General features: G+C 41.2%; 1 protein-coding gene across 1 annotated transcript in view; it reads left to right on the top strand.

The window, feature by feature from the left end:
• Positions 1-12,568: 12,568 nt before the first annotated feature.
• The window catches only part of PRKAR2A (protein kinase cAMP-dependent type II regulatory subunit alpha), an 84,439-nt gene continuing 74,577 nt past the window's right edge, over positions 12,569-22,430 (top strand). Inside the window, exon 1 of the mRNA XM_015821900.1 lies at positions 12,569-12,833. Coding sequence (XP_015677386.1) covers positions 12,569-12,833 — 265 coding nt within the window. The remainder of the gene's footprint in view (positions 12,834-22,430) is intronic.

Consider the following 22,430-nt stretch of genomic DNA (forward strand, 5'->3'; position numbering starts at 1 on the left):
CTAAATATAACCACATATTGGGGGATTGTTCCACAGGACAGGAGCAGCCACCGGGAAGGCACACCTCCTGGGCCCACGAGGTTACATTATTTCACAGAAGGGCCCTGGATGGTAACCCTCACTGCTGGAGAATATCAGATGGCAAGAAATGCTGGGAGAAGAACAGTCCAGAAAATAATCCAATTTTATGCCATGCAGGGCTTCATAAATGATAATTAGCACCTTAAATTATTCTTATGGGAGGCAGTGAAACTTGTGGCATAAATGTGTTAAAGATGATAATGAAGAACATCCATAATTGCCCATTCTGCACCAGTTGTCAAAGCAAGAACATCCGATGTTAGCAGCGTTGACACTGTCATTCTATAGGACTTTTCAACCTTTTCACCCATTGTACCACTTTTAGGATATGGCAACATCTGAGTACCACCAGTCACCTAGCAAGGGGTCAAAAACTTGATGACCCCCCCAAAAAAGGAAAAAAGTGATAAAGTACAGGTAGTCCTCGACTTACAACAGTTTTCTTAGTGACTGTTTGAAGTTACAATGCCACTGAAAAAAGTGCCCTCCAAGCCACAGCCCAGCAAGACACCTGCCTGCCCGCCCAGCCGCGCTCTTCCTTCTGTCCAAGGTTTTCATTGTTGTGAGCATTTCTGTTGAGGATTGGCAGCAGGGGTGGGGTGGTGGTGTTTGTTTTTTATTTCCCCTGTCTGCTGGGTGGTTGCAGCAGGTTTTGGTCACTTCACATGACCCTGGGACACTGTGACCGTCATAAATATGAATCATTTACCAAGCATCTGAATGTAAATCACAAGACCCTGGAGATGCTGCAACATTCGAGCTGATCGGCGCTTCTTCTGGGCTCAGCAGAAGCACCAGGATCAGCGCCGAGCTCCAACTGGAGCCTGGCGCTGATCCTGGCGCTTCCGCTGAGCCCTGACAGCCCTGCAGCTCCAGCCGTCTCTCGCTCAGGCTTGTGCGGTGCTGCCACCGGTTCAGCTCATTCCCCTCCCCCGCTACCACTTTTCTAGGATGGTTGCGTACCACCTGCTAGGTGCCAATGTACCACAGGTGGTACCCGTACCACTGGTTGAAAAGCCCTGATGTATCAGATTGACCACAGACAGCAACAGATAGAGATATTTTGATGGGTCCCTCTCCCCAGAGGGTAGGGACATGCTGTAAGACTGAATTTTATGGAATAATTATAATTTCCCCAATAATCAAGTGATGCCTTCTTGACCTGTGGTAAAAGGTAAAGTAAGAACATGCCCAATTCTACACATTGGTATGAAGTTGAGATCAAGTCGTAAAAGCCATGAAATTAGGCCTCAGCAGGAATTTTGATGTTCCACACTCTGGCTTTCTCAACAACTCCATGGAAACCTCAGCCAGGGAAGATGTTGGGAAGTAGCATGGATAATATTTTAACAGTATATCCAGTTTAATATTCTAACAATATTTCCACTACCAGGTGTCAGTTCCAGCTCGGAAAGTTTTTCTAGCAAGCATATAAAAAGACAGAAAGCCAAACTAATGTCTTTGGCAGCCTTTCTATAGGGCTACAGCAGGTGTACCACTCACATTCCAGCCTGACTCTTGTATATTAGGAAACTTGTTTAAAAAAAAAACCTCTTCTGACATAGGAGAAAGGTGTTTTATGATAGGTAAATGGGACTTATGGTATGCATATGTTATTTATATAGATTTTTGTTTTTGCATGTGTTTGGAATATGTGGGAGAGGTTGTCGTTGTTGTTACCAACCTAGGGCCTCTGGGAATGGTTGATAAGTAAGTATAGAAAGCAAATACAGTAAACCAACCACTAAAAATATTCAGAGCATGATCTGTTTGGAAATCCAGCTCATTGGGGTTTAGTCAGTATAGTATATTTAAACTATGGATTTCCAGGTTGGGAGAGAGGTAAAACAGTGATGGGGGAGGGAGAGGGGCTAAGCTACGTACCATGTGGCCCACCCCATCTTATAGAAAACTGCCATTTAAGGTCAGCGAAAAACATTACTCTATCGGCAGCCTGAAGTAAGAGTCAGCTGTAGGCTGGTTCTGTTCCTTCGGCCTTGGCAATAAAATTCTTGGAGCCAGTCTGCCCATAAGTTGCCTGGGAACTGAGCGTTAAGCTGTTTTGAGTTCTCTGTAAAAAGGCGGATAAAAGAAACATTTTGCAATATGTGGCTTTTGCTTTGTGCTTAAGTAACCTTCAGAGATATTAACGGAATGTTTCTGGTTACACTTTGCCGTTTTACAGCTTATCATAGTTCCCTATATATGGGCATACCAACATCAAAACTGAACCCATTGAAATTCTTTGCAACTTTGTCAAACTGCACTAGCAACCCATCTTTTCCCCCATGCGAATAACTGGAATTGCATATAAAATACAAATAGATGGAAACCATCACTGATATGCCCGGCTGGAGGCAGAATGGATTAGTGCCAAAGCAGAGGATGGCCACTTGGCAGGCTACTCACTAAGAGCCTTGGAAAGACAAATTAGCTTTTTCCCTTTTCTATCCCCACCCCCTCACCCCCTTAAGATTAAATGCTCTGTGGCTCTAAATCAGTGGTTCTCAACCTGTGGGTCGGGACCCCATTTGGGGTCGATCGACCATTTCATGGGGGTCACCAAGCAAGGCTGTCCGCCATTTTTTCCCCCTTTTCCGGCGGGTGCCTTACCTCCCTTGGGCTGGGCCAGCTGGTGGTCGGCCTGTTCCGTCTCTGCCGCTTGCCAGCTACGCCTCGGCCGGCGCAGGGGGCGGAACCACGCATGCGCGGCGCTCCCGGGTAGGGAAAGTCCTCGACTTACGACCGGTTGGGTAGTCCTCGACTTACGACCGGTTTAGTCCTCAACTTACGACCGGTTTAGTCCTCGACTTACGACCGGTTGGGGTCGCGGCATTAAAAAGGTTGAGAACCACTGCTCTAAATCATGCTTCAAGCATATTCAGTTTAAAAAATCAATTTCCAGAAAACTTCCAAGCAAGCACAATTAATATTTTGGGCAGGTTTGGCAAATGCTAACCTGAAATTAGTGAGAAACATATAAATATGAACAATGTGTCAACAAAATACCCTTTCACTAATTCCTTTTGCCTTGATGTTTTGCTTTGTGCATTTATCAGGCTAAACAGACTCAGAAATCTGCTTCATATTTTATCATAGTGTTGAATAGAGTGATGGCACACAGGCCTTGAACATTTGCAGCTGTACTTACAAAACAATTGCCCCACATTATGCACTTTCCTTTAAAAAACATAATCAAATCTCACTGCCTTTGAATAAAGCCTGTAGTCAACAAGTTGTTATGGTTCCTTTCATACAGCTATGGTTTATAGCAGTGGTGGCGAACCTATGGCATGGGTGCCAGTGGCAGCACTCGGAGCACACTCTGTGGGCACATGTGCTGTTGCCCCAGCCTCGCCTCTCCCCGCGACCCCCTCCTCTCCAGCAGCCCCCCTGAAGGAGACTCGCCACTGAGCGTGGCCCACGCGGAGCAGCACAGCCAAGGACATGGCAGCCAGGCAGCATAGACAAGACTCTGCCATCACATCCCATTGTGCACAGTTGATGCTGCAGGGGGCGGGCAGAGGGCGTGACCGCCATAGCACTGCTGGGCTGCCTGGGCGATCTGTGGCGGACCCTGGAGGCGGTGAGTGGCCCTGCGGGCAGGTGGGGCAGGGGATGGGGGGTGGGGCAGGGGCGGGGCAGGGGTGGTGGAGCGGGAGCGGGGCCAGTTTTTGGGCACTCGGTCTCTAAAAGGTTCGCCATCACTGGCTTATAGAATAAATCGCTATTAGCATTCAGATAGTTGGCACAATTGGCATTCAGACAAATCAGCCATCAACAGACACACAAAGTTTACAATCTGCTCAAAAGAGACAATAAAAAAGCTAAGAAGGAAACAAAAAGGCACATCCTCTCCAGCAGCTAAACCCAGTTAAGCAGGAATTAACAGCAAGCAAATAAGCAGAAAACAATACCTGAATCAAGGAACTACTAAGGAGAAAACCAGCCCCTCCCAAACATTGGCAAGGCAAGCTATTGTACATGAAAGGGGAGAAAACTCCACACTCACTAGCACTGATGTTATCTAGATGGGTAATGAAATGTCTGCAAGCAAATAACCAAGCTCAGAGGGTGCCAAGGTCTCCACAAATCACAATTAGTTTTAATTGATGAATATGGCTTACAAACTATGCTTGTTGGATTTACATCATATGCTGGAGCAATATTCAGGCATTGTGTAATTTCGAGTAAAATCCAGCAAACAGGTGGTGACCTCAAAGAAAAGGGTATTTTCAATACTTATCTACCCAGAGCAGCAATCTAGGTAGAAGACTATGTCTGTGCAGAGGTAAATACATTGGAACAGTGGTTCTCAAGCTTTTTAATGCCGCGACCCCAACCGGTCGTAAGTCGAGGACTAAACCGGTCGTAAGTCGAGGACTAAACCGGTCGTAAGTCGAAGACTACCCAACCGGTCGTAAGTCGAGGACTTTCCCTGCCCGGGAGTGCCGCGCATGCGTGGGTCCGCCCCCTGTGCCGGCCGAGGCGTAGCTGGCAAGCGGCAGAGACGGAGCAGGCCAACCACCAGCTGGCCCAGCCCAAGGGAGGTAAGGCACCCGCTGGAAAAGGAGAAAAAAATGGCGGACAAAAAAAATGGCGGACAGCCTTGCTTGGTAACCCCCATGAAATGGTCGATCGACCCCAAATGGGGTCCCGACCCACAGGTTGAGAACCACTGCATTGGAAGGTATGGAATCGGGTGAAAGCCAGGAAACCTGTCACTGGCCCGACAAAGGTTTTTGCAAGCCAGACATTTGCAAAGATGTGTGCCATTTAGCTGATGTCACACGTCTGACTTATGAGGAAGTGCCAAAGGTAAAATTGTTTACTGCTGCTGCTTGTATAGTTTTAGTACTTTTCTCAGTACTTTTAGTACTGAGTTTTAGTACTTTTCTCAATATTGGAATATGGCTGTTCTGTTGCTAGTCAACTTCTTTGTCCAATATTAGACTACTACTATGAGGACATTGGAGGTAGCACCTTTTTGTCCCACAGTATAAAATTCTCATTTTGAGAGCTGGAGGAAGTCCCATGGTAAAAACTGATCTTGTTAGGATTATTGTTCAGCTGCATTTCCCAGCACACTTAACTTTTTTTGCCCTAGCTGTGATCAGGAAGAAAAATTATCCCCCAAACTTTGGAGATTAAAATGAACTATATTGCAATTGTTTGTATTGTAGCAGTGAGAACAACATTTATAAGAAAATGTATGAGGAATCCCAGGAAAAAATACCATTTCTACTATCTCTTGATTGATGTGTAAGAGAGATGGGAAATAAGAAACAAACATAAAGAGAGGTATTTACGGTATTTATTTGTATTCCACATTTCTAAATTTTGCTGGGCATGTGTTGTTAAAAATCAAGATCTGGAATTGTAAGGCTTTTTCTTCATTTTCTTTGCTTGAAAACAAGACAATGTAAACGCTGATTTAAGAAGCAGAATCTTTTTACTTCATACAACAGTGCTTAAATATTTTGTCCACTGCTAAGTTAAATGCGAGTCCCCTGGACTGCAAGGCGATCAAACCGGTCAGTCCTAGAGGAGATCAACCCCGACTGCTCTTTAGAAGGCCAGATCCTGAAGTTGAAACTCAAATACTTTGGCCACCTAATGAGAAGGAAGGACTCACTGGAGAAGAGCCTAATGCTGGGAAAGATTGAGGGCAATAGAAGAAGGGGACGACAGTGAATGCGGTGACTGGATGGAGTCACTGAAGCTGTAGGCATGAGCTTAAATGGACTCCAGAAGATGGTAGAGGACAGGAAGGCCTGGAGGAACGTTATCCATGAAGTCGTGATGGGTTGGACACGACTTCGCAACTAACAACAACAAGAAGTTAATTGGTCTCTACCTATTTCTACCAATCCTGTCTCTCTTCCAATTCTTCTGCTCATTGACTGCTGAATGGGGCTGTCCTGATTTTGGATGTGGAGCCAGTAACAAGCAAAATGATTGGTTGAGTCTTCTGGCTTTCCTTTCCCTTCTATTTTGCAGGACATGCAGGGAAAACACTCACCAATTGCAGAACTGTGGCAGGAATAAAGTGGATTTCCCATCCCGTTTTTTATTTTGTCTGCTGCCCAGTTTCACTAGATAAATAGGTAGCCATATACCTGTGCTCAATAAACTAATAAATTACATCTAAAGTTTCTGCTATGACTCTCCTCCTACTCATAGCTTGAACTGAATGAAGTAAAAACAAACAAACAGCAAGTTGGAATCACAGAGAGCTGAGCTGCAAGCAGCACATTCATTTAGGAATTTGTTCCCTTCCTGTTTGGTAGACATATGTAAATGTCAGCCTTCAGATTCCTCTGTGCTCAGTTCTGGTGGCAATGGGGTGGAGGTCAGTCCCATTATTCCTGTCTCTATTTCAGCCTTGTGTGGAACTAATGAGGACCACAGATTTAAAACATATATGGGACTGTTGACTGAGAGGTTTAGCACTGTTCTCATAAATTATTACGGTGCTGCATTGTTTAGACAGACAACAGCAATCAACAGTAGATCAAGCTGAAGAAAAAGGGATGTACTCACATCAGTCTGAAATCACTAATAAAACCACTCTCATCCCACCGGCTATTCAACATGCAACTTTGCCCTCCAACATCATGGATGCCAGCATGGAAGATTTTGTATACTTTGCAGGTGGATCTTGTCAGATAAGGGGAAAAATATTATTTTAACAATTATATAGCTGAGGATTATTTAAGGCTGTCTCAGTCATGGTCTAGGGCAGTGATGGCGAACCTTTTAGAGACCGAAAGCCCAAACTGCAACCCAAAACCCACTTATGCATTGTCGGGTGCCGGGTGGGTGTGGCCCATTGGGTGGGTGTGGCTGCGGTGGTAACAGCAGACTGGGTGGGACTAAAAAGTTCAATCAATCAATTCTAACTTTGCAAGATCTTTTTTTTCTCTCGAGAAGTTGAAATTGACTGATTGATTGAACCTTTTTTTTATACACGGCGGCAGAGGCCTAAAGCGAAAAGGTTTTATAAAACTCAGCTGAAGGCCTAGGACTGGGGCGACGGCGTGCGTGCCCACAGAGAGGGCTCTGAGTGCCGCTTCTGGCACTCATGCCATAGGTTCGCCACCACTGGTCTAGGGTAGGGGTCCCCAACTCCCGGTCTGTGGACTGGTACCGGGCCGCGGCATGCCAGCAACTGGTCCGCACAAACAAGCAAAGCCCCATCTGTGGGATGCAGGCAGCACACAAAATCACGCACTCTCCGGTCCATGAAAAAACCTTTCTCCAAAGAACTGGTCCCTGGTGCCCAAAAGGTTGGGGACCTCTGGTCTAGGGACAAGGTAAAAATTAAATCATGGGAAGTGACAAAAAAAGAAGATACTATTAGATACAAATAGGGTGGGAAAAAAATCTAAGTTGCAAAAATGTTGGTTTGTAAACAGCAGATTGTAGTTAGCAGTTCAGTCATGAAATTCCACCCAGCAAACAAAATTTAGCTTCTATTGATCTGAGGTAACTGACAAAAAATGTTTACCCTAATTTCTTAGGATGCTTTATTCTGAATCAAAAACTCCCTGATCCTGCTCACTTTCTCTGAGAGTGAAGCTGTCTTCAGACTTCCTCCCTTTGTCTATATACAGGGGTAGGCAACCTTGGCTCTTTTATGACTCGTGGACTTCAACTCCCAGAATTCCTGAGCCAGCCATGTTGAGGGGAAAGGGAGAGGTTTCCAAGCTGAGCCATGCTGGCTCAGGAATTCTGGGAGTTGAAGTCCACGAGTCATAAAAGAGCCAAGGTTGACTACCCCTGGTCTATAACTAAGGACCTACTAACCCTGACGGTTTACTTTCCATCAGAAAGCAAATTTACTCCTTTTGAATATTACATTGACCCCAGTACTCGTCCCCCCAGTATTTATAAATGTTCCATGAGATCACAAGAGCAAAGCCATTTTTAAAAAAAAATAATTAGAAAGCGCACATTACACAGAGCTACTAATGTCCTAGTGCAAGAGAACATAATGCCAGAGGCAGTGACACCACTCCTGAGGCAAAATATTTGCCTAAAAGCTATTGTCAACTTTTCCTCAAATAATTTAAAATGGGAAAGTCATCTTCATTTTGCTAAAAACATGATACACAATATGATTTTTTTTCCCCTGTCTGATCTTTCATTTTAAAGGAAGATGTTTGGGGTTTTCTCCCTTTGAAGTAAATTCCGTTCAGACTTACCCAGATTTATGTGCTGAGGTGATCTGATGTTCAATTAACTCTCTGTATTAAACAGTTAAGAAATATTTATTTCCAGAAACTGAGAAGGATTTGGGAATATTGATGGGACCTCTTGATAAGGGAATAATAAATATGCTGTAACTGACAAGCTCAGCCAAGGTCATAGTTTTGAATAGAACTTACAGCTCAAATAACCATTGCTTTATTCCTCCTCTTGTTAGACCAAGAGCAACACAGACATATTTATACCGACAACATAGAATGGCGTCATCAAATCAACAGCCTGTACCTTACTGATGATTCTGGGTTTTAAGGGCAGACAAGTGTCAAGTGCTTATCTATCTGCCAAGTTCTGTGTTCCTATTTAAAAGTACTAAACTTTATTTTTTGTGTGTGCTGCCAGCTGCACCTTGTATTTCAAAAGGAGGATTTTGCAGTTGTATAGCTGTTTCTCCAATCAGTGAACAAGGTTTTACTTGTAGGGAAAATGCACTGCATTCATAACATACTTGCAAAGTTCTTTTTCAGTTGACTGCTTGAGTAAACAACTGATCTACTTTTTGTGCATGAGGAAAATATAGTGAGCATTTCTTATAATAATCTTCAACAAACTTAACTTTCATTTCTTTTTTGTGTGTTCCTGTACATGTTACATCTTCATTTCATAATTTAAATCTCTCACATATATTTTTTAGAAATGTCATCCACTAGGAGGGGACAGGACACAAATGGAAGAGTATTGCATGTGGGAATGACTTGAAAGTCAGAAGGAAAAGCTGCAGACTAGACAACCATCATGCAAAAGGTACCTTCTAGCACTGATGTTATCTAGCTGGGTAATAAAATGTCTGCAAGAAAACAACCAAGCTCAGGGAGCCTCAAGGACTTCACAAAGGTATCTCAGCCCACAGAAGCAAAAGGATCATGTGAAGTGTCTCAGAAGAGACGCTCCCTAATTTTCTGGAAAGCAAAAGTGCTTTCAGACTTACAAGATTTTATCACTTTAATCTGACAATAAAGGTAGGGTTGGTATTCATGGTTTGTCTTTCCTGACTGGACTACCTTCAAAGGACTGACAAGTATGGATAACTTAGAACTATAGAGCTGGTGTTAGAAAAATGAAAGCTTAGAGTGAGCTGAAAGTAGCAAGAAGTTCAACAATCAAGAGGTTTTTTTAGTTATGTTCAAAACATAAAGAACCAGCATACCAGCTGCTCAGTAGAGAAGGCAAAATGCTAACAGGTAATAAAGAAAAGCCAGAGCTATCCAATTCTTATTCAGTTATCTGAAAGCAGGATGAAGGGACAGAATACGTTTTGAGGTTAATAAAATTCTGGTCAAGGAATACCTCCTGACTTTTGAGTTTAAATTTCCAGGCTCTGATAAATTGTATACTTGAAAACTAGCTGAAGGATAGTTTATGGTAATACCCTTATATATTATCCTTCAGAAATCCTGCAGTGAAATACCAAATGTTATTTCTGACATTCCAAAAAGGAAAATGCCAGGGAACCAAGTAAGTGTGATGTTGATCCTGAGAAGATTCCAGAGCACATCATAAAGAGATTAGTTATAAACAACATGAAACCAATGCTATAATTATCTAGTCCTGTACAAATCTTGCTAGACCAAACTTAGCTTATTTTTTGGTCAGATCACACACATCAGGAATGCTGGGGACACAGTATGCCTTTACTTCAGCAAACATTTGATAAACTAAGTGTAAATTGAATGGCTGACAGCCAAATGGGCATATTTTGCTGTAATGCTCCATCTATGACTTGGAGTCTTTCTCTCAGGCAGCACAGGAGGATCAGCTGGTTTGCTGAACAGCATTCCAGAGGAATACATTTATTGTTTTATTATTTTAAAGTGTTTTAGGCCAGCAAGGTTTCTTAAATGAGTTACTGATAATTCATGAAAACATATTTTTTTGCATGGAGACTCTCAATCCGAAAGACATGACACAAAAGGAATAAAAGGAATAGACAAAATCTCAATACTGATAAAATTAAATATTTTACATGTAACATATATACAAATCAGAAGCAGTAAGGGCTGGTAGAATAGTTTTCTGAGCAGTTTAACATTGCTATGCAATAGTGAGAATATATAAGATAATATTGCATAAGTAATATTCAAGTGTAAGTCATGTTGAGATTGAAGACACATTTTTAGATAAACGTGCAAAAGAGTGTAGCAGAAGGAAAGATGGATGAAAAAGTTAGTGATTTAATTGAAAGATTTAAAATTTCCTATCACAGAAGGGAAAACTATCACCAGATTAAGGAAAAATATAAACATTTTTTCTCTTTTTTTAGCTGGGAAACGTGATCTCATGACGTTTTTGTGATATCACTCAGCCCAATATTGTTACATCACCAAGGCCAACCTTTTGAAATTGAGGTTTTATGCTCTTGCTAAATCTGTGGTCAACAAAAGCTAACTCCAAATAGTCAGGTTATAAACAGTTCATTGTTTAATATATCACAAATGAATAAGGTATGCACAATCAAGTGATTAAATATAAATGCTTGTGGGCCCATAAGACTCATGACCTTACAGTCCAAATCTTAGTGGCTACTATATTTAAGTCATTGAGGCCAATTCCATACTCAGTAGAGGAATTCAGATTAAAGCAGCCTGCCTGATAGTGAACAGAACAGAACAGAATAGAATAACAGAGTTGGAAGGGACCTTGGAGGTCTTCTAGTCCAACCCCAGCTCAGGCAGGAAACTGTATACCATTTCAGACAAATGGTTGTCCAATCTCTTCTTAAAAATTTCCAGTTGTGAAGCCTTGACTTGTATATACTCAATGGAGTCCCCCACTTCTCTAGATATTTGATGCCACTTCCATAATTTGGTGCTTGCTTCCCTTCTGTTTAAGAAAAAAGCTGAAGGCATCTAGTCCACATTCAGAGCAGCATCTCTATTTCTTTTGTAAAAAATATGGTGGTAGGCACTCGGTTTAAATCTTTTGTCCACCAGTAAACGTTTGTTTATAGAAGTGATAATGAAGAGCTAACACAAAACTGCCAATTATTCCACTATCTAACACTGATGAAATAGCAAGACAAATCATCTTTCCTTCTTTTACTAAATATAATACATGTTTCTCTCTCCCATACATCAAAAATACGGCTAATAATATAACGCCGGCACAACCAAAACAAGATTTTTTTAAAAAAAATATCCAGACGTTTTCCCCAGGTTTGAAAAAATTAAAAAAATTAAAAAATTAAAAAAATTAAAAAATAAAAGATCCGCTCTGGAAAAATGTTTACATTTGCACATTGACAAACTTAATTCACATTTTCAAACGGCTGCCTTTAGATCAGGGGTTCTCAACCTTGGCAACTTTAAGACTTGTGGACTTCAACTCCCAGAATTCCTCAGCCAGCAAAGCTGGCTGAGGAATTCTGGGAGTTGAAGTCCACAAGTCTTAAAGTTGCCAAGGTTGAGAATAGTTTGTAATTCAGTGTCGAGCCAACCCTGAACGCCGAGTGACAATTTTCTGAACAATTCTTTGGGAGTAATGTACGGATTGAGAAAGTTACTAAAAGAAGAGTCGTCGCGCATTTCCCAACCGTCGCCAGGAAGACAACGCACCGACGGCAACGCGAAGCACAACGTCCCTTTTTTGAAATCGCCGCAGCCAACCCTCCCCTTCCCCATTTAGCCGGCTGGAACCCGCGAAGGAATTACGGTACCAAACTGGCGGCTCCCACCTGAACACCCCGCCTTCCTCTGCGCACGCGCGGCATCCCCTCGCCCACCCTTCCCTATTACTGGACTCCTTTTAACCCGTTCCCTCCGCGCGCCCCTTCTTCGGTATTGTGACGCAAATGATTCCCACCCATTTTTTTTTTTCTAATTCACGCCTCCTCGGCCGCCGCCGCCCCCCCCACCCTCCCCTCTTTTCTCCCACCCCCGCCTTCGCTCGCTCGCTCGCTCGCTCGCGCTCTTGGCCGTTTCCTGCTTTGGAGCGCGTCGACCGTTGTGCGCTTCCGTCCCAGTCCCTCCCACCTCCTCCTCCCTCCTCCTCCTCCCCCAGTCCCTTTCTTTCTCGCGTGTCAGGCGGCTGTGGCGGCGGCGGCGCGAGCGCGGCTCCCTTAGCGGAGCGAGAGAGGGCTCGAAGGGGGAGTGAGCCGCGGTGGGAGGCCCCGGCGCCGGGCCCGTTTCGGAAGCCCCGGGGGCGGCGGCGGCGGCGGTTTGGCAGTTCGGCGACTTCGGTGTTCCGTCCCCCTTAAATTCGCGAGCTCGCCGCGGCGGCAAAGATGAGTATCGAGATCCCGCCGGGTTTGTCGGAGCTGCTGCAGGGCTACACCGTGGAGGTGTTGCGGCGTCGGCCGCCGGATCTCCTGGACTTCGCCGCCGAGTACTTCATTCGCCTGCGGGATTCCCGCGACCAGCAGCTGCGCGAGGAGGCGGCCGCCAGGGGCAAAGGAGTCAACTTCGACGGGGAGCCCATGCAGACGGAGTCAAACGGCGAAGAGGCGCGGAGGGAAGCGTCCGAGGAGGACACCGATTCCGACTTCGAGCGTGAGTGGCGGCCAGCCAGGAGGGGCTGGGTGGGCCCGGTCGAGGGCGGCCGGACGGGCGGGGGGGTCTCTCCACGCGCTCCCGCTTGGCTGCGCAACCTTTTTTTTTCTCCCTTTCTTCCTGGCGGAGAGGGTTTGAAGATCCTCACGTGCGGAGGACTTTCTTTTGCTTTCCCTTTTTTTTTTGCACGCGGGTTTGTCGCGCTCTTCACCAGCCCCCGGCGGCTCTAGGTTTAAGGATGGAGCTCCGGCGGGTCATCGGCCGCCGGTTTTACTTCCAACCCGTCGTGCGAACGTGGAGAGCGGAGAAAAGAGAGAGAGAAAGAGAGATAGATAGATAGAGAGAGAGAGAGAGAGAGAGAGAGAGAGATAGAGAGAGAGAGCTCTCCGCTGTGCAAAATCCTCCCTGCCCTCCCTAAGGAACGGTGAGAGGCAAGGTATAAATTTACCAGGTTAATGTTGCAGTGGTGATTGATGCCAGAACATTGTTTGCGGGTATGGGTGGGTGTATATATGGGTGGGTGTGTGTATGTATGGGTGTGTGTGATTTGGATGCGGGGGAAAAGTAGGTGTGACCTTGTGAATGGGGATCCTTAGTGGGTTTGCTTGTTTTGCTCCCCTCTTTCGTTTTGACATGGAGATGGCTTTGTGGGGGGGGGGAATAATAGCTGGATCATTTCAAATTTGACTTACTCTCCTGTCTCACTTCAATCTGTCTGAGCGGCTGTTGCTTTAGGTATGTAGATGACTTTTGAATGAAAACCTTTTTACTCGTTTTTCGCCTCCATTTTTTTTAAAAAAAGGGCCAGCTGAAGAAAAAAAAAGGTTTAAAGGAATTTCTTGTTTCACGATTAAAGTGAATGGTAGGGGAGGCCTAAAGGGGCATTAAATTTACTGTTCGTTGTGATTTTAAGAGTCGGGCAGCTTTTTCAGTGTCCAGGTTTTTTTTGGGGTGGGTGGGTGTAATCAGCTGTATTGAGAAGAGAATAGAGCAGTGGTTCTCAACCTTTTTAATGCCGCGACCCCAACCGGTCGTAAGTCGAGGACTAAACCCGTCGTAAGTCGAGGATTAAACCGGTCATAAGTCAAGGACTAAACCGGTCATAAGTCGAGGACTACCCAATCGGTCGTAAGTCGAGGACTTTCCCTGCCCGGGAGCGCTGCGCATGCGTGGTTCCGCCCCCTGCGCCGGCCGAGGCGTAGCTGGCAAGTGGCAGAGACGGAGCAGGCCGACCACCAGCTGGCCCAGCCCAAGGGAGGTAAGGCACCCGCCGGAAAAGGGGAAAAAAATGGCGGACAGCCTTGCTTGGCGACCCCCGTGAAATGGTCGATCGACCCCAAATGGGGTCCCGACCCACAGGTTGAGAACCACTGGAATAGAGAGTGCCTGTAAGGTTAGAACACAGCAATTTATGCCTGTAAGGTTAGAACACAGCAATTTATGACTAGTAGTTTGTTTTAAAATAGCATATAGGAAGGAGGGAGGAAATTATTGGAAAATATCTTGGATGATACCCTCCTCCCTTCGTAAAGGAATTTCTTGAAGATTTTTCTCTCTAGTTTTTGTTTTAAATCTGTCCATATTCTACAATGTTTTTTCTTTCACGCAGCAGCTTTTTACATGTTAGCCAATCTTTTTGGTCCTCTATTTAAAAGAATATTTAGAGAATGTATCCTGTATTGTCTCAATGTTTTATTTACAACATATTTTATGCTTAATGGTAAGCAATGAAAAATATTTTTAAAACTCATTTCTAAACTCAGTAGCTATTTGGAGGAAAAATTGGATTAGTTCATGTTCAAAATTGTCCAAAGGATCTTGCCAAAGTGTGGATTAATTATCTCATAATTGGAACATGGTATAAGTAGCTAATCCACAAAGCAAGCAGTTTAAAAATATTCTGAGTACAGGGACCAGAGAATATATCAGGATTCCATTACCCAGTTCAGCTCCTGTTGGGGAACATTTAGAAAATCTTAGAATTAAGTGCTGTCAATGTTGACAGACACAATATTCTATTTTTGTAAGTGTCAAAAATGAAGGTACTGTTTGAAAACCTTAGTGATAGAATAGTTACTGTCTAACCTTGTACATGTTAATTGAGAGGTAAGGCCCGCTAAATTCAGTGGATGCTTACAGCTTTCTTGATCCCCTTTCCCTGGTTGGTAAGTTATGTGCTATGTACTGTATATAAATGACTTAATAAGTTCCGAAGTTTAGCGTATAACAATCAGGGAAGAGGAAGTTTTCAGATAAATGGATATTTTGAATTGTATCTTTGTAACTGAAATGGTGATGATGCTTAATGAGATACTTTTCCTGAGATGGGAAGCAGGAAAGACCCAGTTAAAAAGCTGTTTTTATATAGTGTGTGAGAGGCTGTTGCAAGGGAGAGCAAAAGTGAACAGAAATGGAATGCTGTGCATTATGGGGAAATTCTTCACTTTCTAACTGGTAAAATATTGGTAGGGCTTTTTGTAGAAAAGTTTCATTTCTGAAGACCAGAAATTAATGCAACATGTAATATGTAATGTGATTTACACAAATTTTAAAAATGCAAATTAGTGGCAAGGTCTTATTAGGCATAGCAAATATTAAACAGAACTAATATTACATCAAATCTTTCTGTTAAATATGGAAAAGCCATGATACACTTTTTCAGTTCTGTATCTGTTTAGTGGATCTGGATTGTTTTTTTTACCTCCAAACCAGACTTATAATAAAGTTAATGAATTAATATATTCTCTGAATTCAGAAATAGTTACATTTATCACTATGAATGAGAGTGACTAATTGAAATAAGATATAGAGAAAACATTAGATCAGTTATTAACAATAATAACTTAGAACCTTAGTAGTTAAATAGCTTCAAATGCTATTTAGATGATTGAGGATATAATCAGAATGTTTTCCTAGATAATTTGTAAAATATTTATGGTAAAATAAAACTTTGCTGTGAGCCTTTAAAGAGTTTTATCCATTAAATTAAACATTACCTAGAAAAGCAAATGCATTTATAGAGCATGCCTCAGTTTTAATTTGTTTTGGAAAGACCAATTTGGAAAAGGAAACAAAAATACAGAGCTTCCTAGAAACTGTTAAAATAACAACATAGAGTGATTGGAGTAGAATGGTAAATCTCTTTGATGCCTCAGTGTACTGACTGATAGTGTAAACAGCAGCAGTTGGTGTACGGTAATTAAAAAAATTCTGTCTGTTAACCATGTTAAGGCAATGATTCAGAACATACTTTTTGGGAAGGAAGATTCATTGAAATAGAACAATTTTGACAAAAAAATTGTTGGAGTAAGCTGCTGAAACACTTAATGGTGATTATACAGAGTCTCTTGAGTGTTAAGATGTTTAACATAATTCAGTGTTCTCTTCCAATTTGACATAGCTTTTTGTGAAAACTCATTGAAATAGCCAGAAAAACCACGATGTTTCTATATTAAATGTCACAGTACAAGGGTAAAATGGTTAATATATCTTATTATGTTTGCTATTATTGTTATAAAGGTAAGTTTTCTATTGAATTGAGTACAAGCCTTAGAAATTACATGGATTATTGAAAAGAGGATTAAAATATGGGGAAAGAGTGGTAACTGGCCAGACTGGATTATAACTCCCTTATGATATGAATTTGAGTCGGGTGGGATACAGATATTGATGAAGTACAGTAATCAACCATTTTTATGCTGGAAATTGGAGATAAGCAACATTTTGTTGTTGTTAATTGCGAAGTTGTGTCCGACCCATGGCGACCCCATGGACAACGTTCCTCCAGGTCTTCCTGTCCTCTACCATCTTCTGGAGTCCATTTAAGTTCACGCCTACTGCTTCAGTGACTCCATCCAGCCACCTCATTCTCTGTCGTCCCCTTCTTCTATTGCCCTCAATCTTTCCCAGCATTAGGCCCTTCTCCAGTGAGTCCTTCCTTCTCATTAGGTGACCAAGGTATTTGAGTTTCAACTTCAGGATCTGGCCTTCTAAAGAGCAGTCGGGGTTGATCTCTTCTAGGACTGACCAGTTTGAATGCCTTGCAGTCCAGGGGACTCACAGGAGTCTTCTCCAGCACCATAGTTCAAAGGCCTCAGTTCTTTGTCGCTCAGCCTTTCTTATGGTCCAACTTTCACATCCATACATTGCAACTGGGAAAACCATGGCCTTGACTATACGCACTTTTGTTGGCTTTTTAGTATGCTGCTTTTAGTATGCTGTCTAGATTTTCCATAGCTTTCCTCCCCAGGAGCAAGCGTCTTTTAATTTCTTGGCTGCAGTCCCCATCTGTGGTGATCTTGGAGCCCAGGAAAATAAAATCTGTTACTACCTCCATTTCTTCCTCATCTATTTGCCAGGAATTGAGAGGGCCGGATGCCATGATTTTGGTTTTCTTAATATTGATTACTGCCTTGTCGTGGCGAAGGGGCTTGCGTAACTCAATGAAGCTATGAGCTATGCCATGCAGGGCCACCCAAGACGGACAGGTCATAGTAGAGTGTTCTGACAAAATGTGATCCACTGGAGAAGGAAATGGCAAACCACTCCAGTATCTTTGCCATGAAAACCCCATGGACAGTACTAAAAGGCAAAAAGCAACATTTAGAGGGGCACAAATGTGCATTAGGGGTAAAAGATGTAATTCTGAAGGATATTTGATTGGAAAGAATAATTTATTTTGGTAGTACTACAGTCCTTGGGTTCAAAAGATACGATAGTCCTATTACTGACAAAATAATATAATCTTTGGCACATGATAAATTCTGAGCAGTGTTTAGTCTACTTTTACTTTTTTGGAATTTGATATATTTTGTCAAGCATGATTAGGAGATAGTCCAAAAGCCAGAGAACATCACTTTTTTAAAGGGGTCCTTGGAAATCTTTCTAAAAGCTCTTGGTAGATGCTATCCTTCAGAGTTTTTAAAGCAACCATTTCATTGAGGACAAAATAGGGCTGCCTGCATGAGATTTCACAGTTGAAAATAAAATTATTTGCCACATTCTACTGTTTTTAGGGGTATATAGAATGTGTATAATTGAATTATGAAATAGGATATTGTCACACTATGGTTCTATGGTATAAGAGTTTTTAATACCATAGTTTTTAAATATAGTTTAAAATATATTTTAATCAAAAGCTCTATAATATAGATGCGTTGCTCTCTGGGTGCTTTTCTTTTTCACTTGTGTTCTTTTGGTTGCAATATGCCCCTCTTTATCCTTCAAGTAATAGCATTCTAAGCAGATACATTTTAATTTTTTCATTGTAGTCATAAATAATTTCTAGAGTGGCAGTTATATTTCTTTTCCCAGAATCCCAGAAGTAGGATGAAACGTTATTAACTTTGCTGGAGTTCCCTACGATAATTATATTATGATTTTTTCCTTGTTATTGTGTGTTAAAAGTAAATGTTTATATCATGTAGTTTGTAACTGTTGAACATTATAACTGAACTCGCAGCTGTATATTTTATAGCTGATTAGTTTATTTTGAAATAGTGTTTGCTTGGGTATTTGTTTTATTACAAAACTGATGCTTTGAATATTTTTTGTTCTCTGGTTTATTCATCTATTCCTATGCTAAATGTGATAAAGTCTTATATCAATAGTAATATATTTGATGTCTGCTTCTTAAAATATATTAGATAAGATAACCAGTTGACAGTTGGGTGAAGTTGTGCTAGATCTAGATATATTTAATACCTGCAGATTTCAAGATTTCCTGATGAAGTAGAAAATCAGCATTGCTCATTTTTTGTCTAAAACTCAAGTGATGTTATACAATACTGAAATGTAGCAGTATACGTAGGCATATAATAAAGCTTTCAAATGTTACTATGTGCATAATACAGTGTCAGTAATAAAAGAAAGAGAGAAGGAAAATAATCTTTCCCTACTAAAAAAAAGTTTTGCTTACAGTGATTGTGGGTTGCCAGTCAAATAAACCAAAGACTTCAGTGAATGTTATCAAATTTGATGTCACTAGTTTATCAGATACCAGTTAGAGAAATGGTCCTTGGATAATGTGATAAATTACAAGGATATCCAGAGTATCATATTAATATATATATTAAAATATTTCCAATTAACCGAAGTTCCTCAGTTTTTCCTGAGTACTGTAATTGTTTCCTTGCTTTTTCATATATTAAGAAATTTGAAGAAACATTAAAATTCTAGAATGCAGTGGAGTTTATACTCATGTTAAAATAGGGTTTGCTTTCCTCTTCTAATGGGAACATTGACTACAATACTGAAGNGCTGTGCATTATGGGGAAATTCTTCACTTTCTAACTGGTAAAATATTGGTAGGGCTTTTTGTAGAAAAGTTTCATTTCTGAAGACCAGAAATTAATGCAACATGTAATATGTAATGTGATTTACACAAATTTTAAAAATGCAAATTAGTGGCAAGGTCTTATTAGGCATAGCAAATATTAAACAGAACTAATATTACATTAAATCTTTCTGTTAAATATGGAAAAGCCATGATACACTTTTTCAGTTCTGTATCTGTTTAGTGGATCTGGATTGTTTTTTTTACCTCCAAACCAGACTTATAATAAAGTTAATGAATTAATATATTCTCTGAATTCAGAAATAGTTACATTTATCACTATGAATGAGAGTGACTAATTGAAATAAGATATAGAGAAAACATTAGATCAGTTATTAACAATAATAACTTAGAACCTTAGTAGTTAAATAGCTTCAAATGCTATTTAGATGATTGAGGATATAATCAGAATGTTTTCCTAGATAATTTGTAAAATAGTTATGGTAAAATAAAACTTTGCTGTGAGTCTTTAAAGAGTTTTATCCATTAAATTAAACATTGCCTAGAAAAGCAAATGCATTTATAGAGCATGCCTCAGTTTTAATTTGTTTTGGAAAGACCAATTTGGAAAAGGAAACAAAAATACAGAGCTTCCTAGAAACTGTTAAAATAACAACATAGAGTGATTGGAGTAGAATGGTAAATCTCTTTGATGCCTCAGTGTACTGACTGATAGTGTAAACAGCAGCAGTTGGTGTACGGTAATTAAAAAAATTCTGTCTGTTAACCATGTTAAGGCAATGATTCAGAACATACTTTTTGGGAAGGAAGATTCATTGAAATAGAACAATTTTGACAAAAAATTGTTGGAGTAAGCTGCTGAAACACTTAATGGTGATTATACAGAGTCTCTTGAGTGTTAAGATGTTTAACATAATTCAGTGTTCTCTTCCAATTTGACATAGCTTTTTGTGAAAACTCATTGAAATAGCCAGAAAAACCACGATGTTTCTATATTAAATGTCACCGTACAAGGGTAAAATGGTTAATATATCTTATTATGTTTGCTATTATTGTTATAAAGGTAAGTTTTCTATTGAATTGAGCACAAGCCTTAGAAATTACATGGATTATTGAAAAGAGGATTAAAGTATGGGGAAAGAGTGGTAACTGGCCAGACTGGATTATAACTCCCTTATGATATGAATTTGAATTGGGTGGGATACAGATATTGATGAAGTACAGTAATCAACCATTTTTATGCTGGAAATTGGAGATAAGCAACATTTTGTTGTTAATTGCGAAGTCGTGTCCGACCCATCGCGACCCCATGGACAACGTTCCTCCAGGACCAGGTCTTCCTGTCCTCTACCATCTTCTGAAGTCCATTTAAGTTCACGCCTACTGCTTCAGTGACTCCATCCAGCCACCTCATTCTCTGTTGTCCCCTTCTTCTATTGCCCTCAATTTTTCCCATCATTAGGCTCTTCTCCAGTGAGTCCTTCCTTCTCATTAGGTGGCCAAAGTATTTTGAGTTTCAACTTCAGGATTTGGCCTTCTAAAGAGCAGTCGGGGTTGATCTCCTCTAGGACTGACCGGTTTGATCGCCTTGCAGTCCAGGGGACTCGCAGGACTGTTCTCCAGCACCATAATTCAAAGGCCTCAATTCTTTGTCGCTCAGCCTTTCTTATGGTCCAACTTTCACAGCCATACATTGCAACTGGGAAAACCATGGCCTTGACTATACGCACTTTTGTTGGCAGGGTGATGTCTCTGCTTTTTAGTATGCTGTCTAGATTTGCCATAGCTTTCCTCCCCAGGAGCAAGCGTCTTTTAATTTCTTGGCTGCAGTCCCCATCTGAGGTGATTTTGGAGCCCAGGAAAATAAAATCTGTCACTACCTCCATTTCTTCCCCATCTATTTGCCAGGAATTGAGAGGGCCGGATGCCATGATTTTGGTTTCTTAATATTGATTACTGCCTTGCCGTGGCGAAGGGGCTTGCGTAACTCAATGAAGCTATGAGCTATGCCGTGCAGGGCCACCCAAGACGGACAGGTCATAGTAGAGAGTTCTGACAAAATGTGATCCACTGGAGAAGGAAATGGCAAACCACTCCAGTATCTTTGCCATGAAAACCCCATGGACAGTACTAAAAGGCAAAAAGCAACATTTAGAGGGGCACAAATGTGCATTAGGGGTAAAAGATGTAATTCTGAAGGATATTTGATTGGAAAGAATAATTTATTTTGGTAGTACTACAGTCCTTGGGTTCAAAAGATATGATAGTCCTATTACTGACAAAATAATATAATCTTTGGCACATGATAAATTCTGAGCAGTGTTTAGTCTACTTTTACTTTTTTGGAATTTGATATATTTTGTCAAGCATGATTAGGAGATAGTCCAAAAGCCAGAGAACATCACTTTTTTAAAGGGGTCCTTGGAAATCTTTCTAAAAGCTCTTGGTAGATGTTATCCTTCAGAGTTTTTAAAGCAACCATTTCATTGAGGACAAAATAAGGCTGCCTGCATGAGATTTCACAGTTGAAAATAAAATTATTTGCCACATTCTACTGTTTTTAGGGGTATATAGAGTGTGTATAATTGAATTATGAAATAGGATATTGTCACACTATGGTTCCATGGTATAAGAGTTTTTAATACCATAGTTTTTAAATATAGTTTAAAATATATTTTAATCAAAAGCTCTATAATATAGATGCGTTGCTCTCTGGGTGCTTTTCTTTTTCACTTGTGTTCTTTTGGTTGCAATATGCCCCTCTTTATCCTTCAAGTAATAGCATTCTAAGCAGATACATTTTAATTTTTTCATTGTAGTCCTAAATAATTTCTAGAGTGGCAGTTATATTTCTTCTCCCAGAATCCCAGAAGTAGGATGAAATGTTATTAACTTTGCTGGAGTTCCCTACGATAATTATATTATGATTTTTTCCTTGTTATTGTGTGTTAAAAGTAAATGTTTATATCATGTAGTTTGTAACTGTTGAACATTATAACTGAACTCGCAGCTGTATATTTTATAGCTGATTAGTTTTTTTTGAAATAGTGTTTGCTTGGGTATTCATTTTATTACAAAACTGATGCTTTGAGTATTTTTTGTTCTCTGGAGGGGAGGGCCGAGGATTTTGCACAATATCTGTATGACAAAGTCGCTCGGATCCGAGAAGGCTTGGACTCCGACTGGTTGGCCCAGGGGGAGGAGACGGAAGCAGGTCTTGAGACGGTTGTATGGGAGGAGTTTGACTCTGTTGCTCCCGAGGATGTGGACAGGGTCTTGGGAGGGCTGAATGCAACCACATG

The sequence above is a fragment of the Protobothrops mucrosquamatus genome, unplaced genomic scaffold (assembly GCF_001527695.2).
Source record: "Protobothrops mucrosquamatus isolate PMUCROS unplaced genomic scaffold, P.Mucros_1.0 scaffold1418, whole genome shotgun sequence".
NCBI lineage: Eukaryota > Metazoa > Chordata > Lepidosauria > Squamata > Viperidae > Protobothrops > Protobothrops mucrosquamatus.